At 35.6% G+C, this 9269-nt stretch overlaps 1 protein-coding gene and 1 long non-coding RNA gene across 3 annotated transcripts in view; one reads left to right on the top strand and one right to left on the bottom strand.

Moving 5' to 3' along the window:
• The first annotated feature begins 503 nt into the window (after window positions 1–503).
• Window positions 504–9269, top strand: part of LOC139354565 (uncharacterized) — a 48571-nt gene continuing 39805 nt past the window's right edge. For both annotated transcript variants that reach the window (XM_070998821.1, XM_070998820.1), the window contains exon 1: window positions 504–804. In XM_070998821.1, the coding sequence (XP_070854922.1) occupies window positions 690–804 (115 nt within the window). In that variant the 5' untranslated portion in view covers window positions 504–689. The remainder of the gene's footprint in view (window positions 805–9269) is intronic.
• LOC139354567 (uncharacterized) lies at window positions 2789–3891 on the bottom strand. The gene is made up of 2 exons (XR_011605523.1): window positions 2991–3891; window positions 2789–2929 (listed from the first exon to the last, which is right to left on the bottom strand). It is a non-coding gene; the product is annotated as an uncharacterized lncRNA (long non-coding RNA).

Raw genomic sequence — 9269 nt, 5'->3', positions numbered from 1 at the left:
TTTCATGATAGATAAAAAATTTTAGCTGAAATGTATTGGTCTCGTCAATACCTATCGATTGATCCAAAAAAAATTTGCTACGCCCATAACGCTTAAATCTGTCTACCGCCGGTAGGTGGCGCATTTTAATCTCGCTTTGCTGCTTGCATATCTCCATTTAGCTGAGTAACGGGTATCTGGTAGTCGAGGTACTCGACTATAGCGTTGTTCCTTGTTTTATTTGCTTTTAGCAACAAAAAATTAGTTAAGGCCCGATTTATTTCGTTTTCTCATATATTTCCTATTGCTGCTTTGTAAAGCTTATGTGAGCTGGGGTGTCTTAACTCGGCGAACTTGCTCTGAGATCGTGATCAAGTTGGCTGCTGCAATTTCTTGTGCTCTCTGAGCTATATCATGATTCACTGAGCCATTCCTTTCCCTGACTCGTTTGTAAGCTCGTTTTGCAGTGACTTTTCTGCTTTAAACATTTTATATAGTCTTACGTATGTAGCTACTGCTTCAGTTTGGTGCTTAAACGCGTTGCGCGTACTTCATTAAGCTGTAATCAATTAAGCTGGTGCAGCTATCGTTTAGTAAACATACTCAAAAAAGAAACAATTTGTGTATGCTTTGATCATTCTTCTTAAAATATACTTGTAAATTTGACAAAGTTGAAGTGAATTTCGAAAATTGGAAGTCAACTAGAGGCCATGAAGAGCAAAGAAATTTACCAGACTTTTATTTTGTTCCTAGCCATATGTAATGATTTTCCTGAAACTTATGCATTACGTGTTGCCAACTTGCTACCAAAACAACATATAAAAGGTAAGGAAAAACCGAACTATAAAGCCAAAAAATAGAATAGATATGCCCCTTACAGAAACCTAGAAACTCTGGGTAAACAATGATTTTGCCTTTTCTATGGATAAGCTTTCTAATTAGTATATGCAAAATAACTAAAATATAAAATTGTGTTTTTAACAATAGCATAAAACCTCGCATTGTTTCGTAATGTTCAAATATGTAAGTAAACTTAAATTACATTAGTTATATATATGATAAGAAACTCAACCAGCAAAGTCTCGTCAAATCTTCTCAACTTTTCTTTGATTTCAGAACTTTTGTATATTAAAGGTGCGAACGTCACGAAGCCTTACCTCGTTAAGAGGTGTTTTTGTTTGATAACAGAAGTTTTTGTTTTAAACAAACTGTAATTCTCATATGAACCATTATAATAGCAATAAAATAAGTATATATATTTCCGTTGGCAAGGCCAAGTCTGCTTGGTACTGTATCCCGTACCTAATTAAAGAAACTTTTCTCTACTAATTTTATTAAAGTAAGTGAAGGTAGACATCGAAAATTATACATATATTTTTTTTAGCTTTTAGGCTTTTAAGAATTATGATATTACAAAAAAGTTTAGTGTTTAGTGACAAACATCTGATTGTGTTCCTTTTACTTAAAAAGTATCTAATTATAATGGGTTTTTATTCCATTAACGTTCCGTAGTTTTCGGCCATTCAAGTAAGCATGAAATGTTTTTCGTACTGAACTGAAACGGTTTGCACTTTTTATCGCTCAATAACTTCCAATCGGTACTTTTGATGGAAACAAGTGTTATAGATCAAAAGTTGAGGAATCTCGCGGCTATAAAGTTTAGAATTTAAAAAAAACATTGGCAAACAGTGGTAAATAACAAACAACTTTTAGCAACAACTTTTAGCAACAACTTTTAATCTATTGTATTTACACAATTAAAGCAAAGGCAGCGTGATTAGCTTATTAAATAACAATTTCAGCGACACGCGCGAATCTGTAGCATTTGTTGATTCGAATTCTCGAGCTTCCTTACACACCGATAAAGTTCTCAAGACCCCAAAACCAAAAAGGGTTTCATACAACCCACAAATAAAGGGACAAACATTTTTAATTTCGGAAGAACAAGCTTGCGCTGCGTACGGGCCCAAGAATCTGCACGCCATGTCTCATCATTTTAGCTCTTATAGTTTTCGAGATCTCCGTGATCATACGAAAAGTGATCAAAAATGTATAACCTTCCTTCTATCTGTTACATACTTGCGACCCCATAAAGTATATATATTCATGATCAGAATCACTAGCCGAGTCGATCTAGCCATGTCCGTCTGTCTCGTAAACTATAAGAGCTATATACCTATGCTATTGAGATCTGGCGTGCAGATTTCTGAGCTTCTTAAGCGGCGCAAGCTTGTTTTAGCAGGGTGTCACGCTCAATCTTACGCCCACAAACCGCCCAAAACTGTGGCTCCTACAGTTTTGATGCCAGAATAAAAATGTTAACTGAAATGTATTGTTCTAATCAATATCTATCGATTGACCAAATAAAAAGTTTGTCACGCCCACTTTAACGCCCACAAACCGCCTATGCCTGTGACGCCCACAATTTTCATGCTAGATAAAAAATTTTAACTGCAATGTATTGTTCTCATCAATACCTATCGATTGACCCAAAAAAAAATTGCCACGCCCACTCTAACGGCCATAACGCTTAAATCTGTCTACCGCCGGTAGGTGGCGGGTTTAAATCTCGCTTTGCTACTTGCTTATCTCCATTTCCCTTTGGTCCCTTTAGCTGACTATAGGGTATCTGATAGTCGAGGTACTCGACAATAGCGTTCTTCCTTGTTTCTTTTTATATTTTTGTTTTACATCGTGTTCTAAGACCTTTTTGCGTAGCGACTTTTGTGACTGAAAGTAACATCTACAGCGGTGGACTAAAGTCTACATACGACCCCCTTTTTAGTATTTTTAACCACTCCTATTGGTATACAACAACCAAATTTATATTTATTAAATACAAACTTTAAAAGTTATAAACAAAAAACTTACAAAACTTAAAGTTTACATTACTTGTACATTTTGGCATCTATAAAAAGGTAATTTAACAGTCCAACAGTCGGAATGAAAACTGTAAATAAACAATTCTATAATTTAATTTTTTGTAATAAATGAATTCTAGTTTTACTTACCAGACTTTATATAATTAATTACATAATTTCTGTGGTATTCGCATAGAAATAACGATTGTACTTTACAATTTTGAAGATGCCAAGGCTATGTTAGCATAAAGCAATAAGCATACAAATGGTAAGGTCTATTAAACAATGGTTTAGGTTATTACAAACAACATTTAAAAGCTAAATATCAAGTCTAAGGCTTCTAAACAAATATATAGTAAGCCTAAAAATCTTAGAAAGCCATTGCGCCACCCTTTAAAAAAATGTTTTCCACGTTTTCTTTATGTTATGCACAGTACCAGAAGGAAATACTTTATCAGGTGAGAGTATGACCTTAAAAATTTCATACAAAAATTAATTTTCATATACATAAGTGCAATGTACAACAGCAAAACTAAGAAACTTTCATTTTTCATAAGATACATATGTACAATGTACATATAACAAGTTTGAAACCGGTCTGCTACAGGTATAAAATGGTCCAGTACAAAGTACTTACATACATTTGTACATATATCTGATTCAGACCGACTTAAAGAAGCAAATTTGTTTACATACTTTCAACGATTACATGTAAATACCCTGCAGTACCAATCATCAGCAATTTATCAAAGACTTACCAAAAAACCTTAGATGTTGTCAATGACTCATGCGTTAATTTTCATAAAAATGGTTGGTGAAATTAACATAGGCATGCTGTTATGCATGACAAATTCATCAGCCTTTAATCAACATGTCATACATAACAAATAATTGGGTTTTGTTATCAATATTTTACGACTTGTTATCAAACTTTTTCAAAGGGAGAAAATTAAAAAGATTCAGAGTCGGGTTTAAGGGAAAATATACAAGTAGATCAGAATTTTTTCACCAAACATTTTTTTGGTTTAAAAAATGGTTTATCATCTGGACAATATGCTGTGAAAATTTAAAATTTTAATTCAAACTCTAATTATTTCAGATCGTAGCATGTAAAAGAGGAACTAAAACTGGCTGCTAGCGCACATTAAAACCTTTAAACTTCTTTTTCTACACTTAACATTTTGGCTGTTTTTCTTTGTTATGGACTCAATTCACAAAAAAACTTATCCAACATATTGGAGTGAATCAAAGATCTCTTCAGTATTTAATTCTCTTCCACTTGAACCTTCATGTTTGCACAAACGTCTGTTTTTTATTGCTTTTCATGGGGGTAGGAAATGAAATCTTCTTACCTGCGAGCTACCACTTTTCGTTCAAAACTGTATTTAGTTTGTATGCCATCATTGTTTTCGGGGCTTTTAGGTTCAAATAGAAGATAAACTTGTAATAACAACAAAAATGTTTGATTTTGATTTAAGACACGAATTACAAGCTTTGGCCTGTCCATAACCGGGAAACTCAAGGATCCATACGCTGTGACACATACCCCATAAGACCGCCATTTTGTAAAATTTGTTTAAGGAAAAACATCTTATATACCAACGCAGTGCCACGCTGATTGCTTAACTATTTACTTTTAAAAAAATCATGAAAAATACCTCAATCTTAACCGTTTACATGTATATCCATTCTTAATACGATTGTCGAATGAGAGCGTCTACTTGGCCGATGTCGAGTCAGCACATTAATAACACGTTGATTTCATCAGCCTTTTGGTGTAGAATGGTGCAAATGTATTATGTGTCTAATAAATTCCTTTTGAAAGATTTTAATGAAGCGTGTCGATTGAGAAATATTTAGAAAGTGTATTTATTTAACAGATCGTGTAATACATTTTTATCACAAAATTTGATATCAGAACTTTAGCTTGTTGAAGGTGTGATCGTCACTAGATTTTTACCTCGCCAATTTCAAAAAATGTCTTCTCGATTCCGAAAAGAAGAATTCTCGAGTTTAAGCATCAGCGCTCTTGAAATTAATCATAGGCGCTGTCGTTTCCAAGAGTAAAGCAAATCTTGACTTTGGTAAAATATATATTTTATCAAGACAAAACTATGCTTGTTCTCAGGAGCGATTACTGCTTGATTTCAGAATAAATTGCGCTTCATTTCAAAAAATATTTCATCTTGATTTAGAAATGATTTCGTAGACCAAAACACACTCTCGTTGCCAAATTAAATTTTTTTAATAATTGCCAATTTTTATATTCACTTTTATTTTATTCATATGAAAAATTATGGGTACGGATCTTACAAAATTCTTATAGCCAAATATATTTATTCCTATTTTTATTCCGTCTTATCATTATTACACAATCCTCAGTCGCCTCCTTTCCTTCCTCTTTCTCAATGAACTGTATGCACTCGAAATTTACGGCGGCACCTGAAAAATATAAACTAAGGACTATTACATATAATTTTGTAGGACAGCATTTTCTTGAATTATAAGCTCGTGGTTTGAAGGATATGTCAATTACTGACGCTGCCGCATACATACATATGGGCCGTTCTTTTACAAACCGAACACTTTTTTTGGGTTGAAATTTTTGATTTGCCTGAAACTTTTCTTCCGTATATTATTCTGTACATAAGTAAACACGTGTATCAGGATTTGGCCAAAAAAACATTTTTTAAGTTTGAAAAGAAAAAACGAAAAATTTCCAAAAATTACCATCTGTTTGAAAATCCATAACTCCAGATGTAGTTATCCGATTGACTTCTGTCTTTCTTATAAAATCCTCTGAAGCCCTTATTATACCCATTACACGTAAAGTAAAAGGGTATACTAGATTCGTCAGAAAGTATGTAACAGGCAGAAGGAAGCGTTTCCGACCCCATAAAGTATATATTTTCTTGATCAGGATCACTAGCCGTGTCGATCTAGCCATGTCCGTCTGTCCGTCTGTCTGTGCGTCCGGATGAACGCTGAAATCTCGGAAATTATAAGAGCTAGGCTATTGAGACTTGGCGTGCAGATTCCTTAGCTTCTTACGCAGCGCAAGTTTGTTTCAGCAATGTGCCACGCCCACTCTTACGGACACAAACCGCCCAAAGCTGTGGCTCCTACAGTTTTGATGCTAGAATAAAAATTCTAACTGAAATGTATTGTTCTTATCAATACCTTTCGATTGACCCAAAAAAAAGTTTGCCACGCCCACTCTAACGCCCACAAATTGCCCAAGCCTGTGGCGCCCACAGTTTTCATGCTAGATAAAAAATGTTAACTGAAATGTATTGGACTCGTCAATACCTATCGATTGATTCAAAAAAAAATTTGCCTACGCCCACTCTAACGCCCATAACGCTTAAATCTGTCTACCGCCGGTAGGTGGCGTATGTTAATCTCGCTTTGCTGCTTGCATATATCTATTTCCCTTTGGTCCCTTTAGCTGAGTAACGGGTATCTGATAGTCGAGGTACTCGACTATAGCGTTCTTCCTTGTTATACCCGTTACTCGTAGAGTAAAAGGGTATACTTGGTTCGTCGGAAAGTATGTAACAGGCAGAAGGAAGCGTTTCCGACCCCATAAAGTATATATATTCTTGATCAGGATCACTAGCCGAGTCGATCTAGCCATGTCCGTCTGTCCGTCTGTCCGTATGAACGCTGAGATCTCGGAAACTATGAGAGTTACAATACTGGGATTAGGCACGCAGATTCCTGAGATTCGTGCGCAGCGCAAGTTTGTTTCAGTAGAGTGCCACGCCCACTCTAACGCCCACAAACCGCCCAAAGCTGTGGCTCCTACAGTTTTGATGCTAGAATAAAAATTTTAACTGAAATGTAATGTTCTCATCAATACCTATCGACTGACCCAAAAAAAAGTTTGCCACGCCCAGTTTTTATGTTAGATAAAAAATTTTAACTGAAATGTATTGGTCTCGACAATACCTATCGATTGGTCCACGCCCACTCTAACGCCCATAACGCTTGAATCTGTATACCGCCGGTAGGTGGCGCATTTTAATCTGGCTTTGCTGCTTGCATATCTCCATTTAGCTGAGTAACGGGTATCTGATAGTCGAGGTACTCGACTATAGCGTTCTTCCTTGTTTTTTAAATACATTTTTTAAGAAACACATTTTTTTTAGTTCCTTAAAAATAAAAACAAATTTTAATTTAAATAAAATTTTTTTATTTTTCCCCCACAAAAATTTTTTTTATTATAAAATATGCCTTTGTTTGTCACCTACAAACGTTTCCTTTTTATTTTTTTAGTTTGACTGAACAAAAAACCATTTTTGTTTGTGTTTCTTTTCGAAATGGCTATTAGAAAATTTCTTATGTCGACGGAGCTGGACATAAATAACATTGCTCAGCAGCATTCCCTACATGGCAGGGACAAAGCCTACAAAGTCTACAAGCGGACAAAGCCCTTATACGAAAAATAAACGCAAAGGCTTGCATTATTACTGTGGGTAAAAAAGGGCCACTTTGGCGACACTTCCAGAAGTAACACAGAAGTGACTTCGAATAGTGTCGCCGAAAATCTGGAGGAAAGTCACTTTCGCGATCCGATTGCGATATTACTAAATAGAGATTTCCGCGATAGAAAATGATATCAGGGTTACAGTTGCAGTTGCTTGAAAAGTGAACCCGTGTTGTGAAAAATTACATAACTGAGGCTGCCAAATCTACATCACACACAAACATACATGTATTTCAGCAGCGTCATTTGTCGTCTTCTTCTTTTCACAATAGGAGGCGACTACTATATATAGGTTTTACTTATAAGAAAAGAATAATAAAATAAAATGTTTTGGGCAGGACTATAAATTTGAGACCCAAGAACCAAAATGTACTATACATACAATTTTTAGACATCCAGGCCAAAAATTGCCTATATTTAGGCCATTAGTGACCTAAAATTGTAGGTCGTGGAATCCTAAATTTAAGGCCATACATGGACTTAGCTTAAGGTTTAGGCCAATTTTACCTAAATTCTAGTCAATTTTTGGGCACTTTAGGTCATTTATTCTTCTGGGTGTAGACGGAGCCATTGGTGATAAACTAATTGAAATGTATTGCAAAAACTCAAAAGTTTGCCCACTAAGACTTTAATTCACAAGGGGCCCAGTGGGGCCTAAGTAAGGGGATTAGTATCAAATCTCCAACCACTCCTACCTAAGACTTTAATAATTTCAGTTAGATTGGGAGAAAAGGCCGTGAAAATTTATAAATTGAAGCCAAAAGCCGAAGTGTGTTGAAGACGGTGGGGATAATAGCCCCTGGTCATTAGCCTAGTTATACCCGTTACTCGTAGAGTAAAAGGGTATACTAGATTCGTCGGAAAGTATGTATATATCCTTGATCAGGATCACTAGCCGAGTCGATCTAGCCATGTCCGTCTGTCCGCCCGTCCGGATGAACACTGAGATCTCGGAAACTATAAGAGCTACAATACTGGGATTAGGTATGCAGATTCCTGAGCTTCTTACGCAGCGCATGTTTGTTTGAGCTGGGTGCCACGCCCACTCTAACGCCCATTAAAGACTATACAACTAAAACCCACATATTTTTTAATATTATTATAAATGAGAGTTTTTTCTTACTATCAATACCTACCTACATTCCAAAAATTAATGAAATCGGAACAGTCATGAAATAGTTATATATAATAATCGATAATTTGCAATTCGATCCAGATTGCACACCAGTCATTAAAAAGTTATAACCAAATAATATGACTATAGGCTAGTTATCGCTGTTGGCCAAGTGGCGCTATAGAAGAAGAAGGTGTGTATAAGCATGTATCAGTCCCTCTCGAACTCCCTTAAGCTAAGTAACGGGTATCCAATAGTCGAGGCGAACGTCTATAGCATTTTCTGTTGTTGTTTGATACTAGATTCGTCGGAAAGTATGTAACAGGTAACAGAAAGCGTTTCCGACCCAATAAAGTATAAATATTCTTCATCAGAATTACTAGGCGAGTCGATCTGGCCGTGTTAGTCTGTCTGTCCGTCCGTATGAACGCTGAGATCTCGAAAACTTTAAAGGCTAGAAAGTTGGGACATGGCATGTAGAGTTATGAGCTTCTTACGCAGCACAGGATTATTTCAACAACAACGTCCACAATCGCCAATAACACTAAATCCTGTCTACCACAAATGTTTTAAATTTTATACACATTGGAATGAGACTGTTCATACTATCAATACCCATCTGTATGCCAAAAATTAATAAATTTATTAAAAAGTTATGCAAATAAAGTGTGCAATCATCTCCCTCGCACACCCCTCAGCTGAGTAATTAATTCTTAAACCCGTAACTTGTGATCTACTGAAGCTAAAAAAATACTGTTATTTACTGTTACTATCCTAACTTAGTTTGTCTAAATAACATAGTTTAGAAATATTGGCCAAAAGCTGT

This window comes from Drosophila suzukii, assembly GCF_043229965.1.
Source record: "Drosophila suzukii chromosome 2 unlocalized genomic scaffold, CBGP_Dsuzu_IsoJpt1.0 scf_2c, whole genome shotgun sequence".
NCBI classification, from domain to species: Eukaryota; Metazoa; Arthropoda; class Insecta; order Diptera; family Drosophilidae; genus Drosophila; species Drosophila suzukii.
The sequence above is the reverse complement of the archived record's forward strand: the minus strand, read 5'-3'. Positions and strand labels throughout refer to the sequence as shown.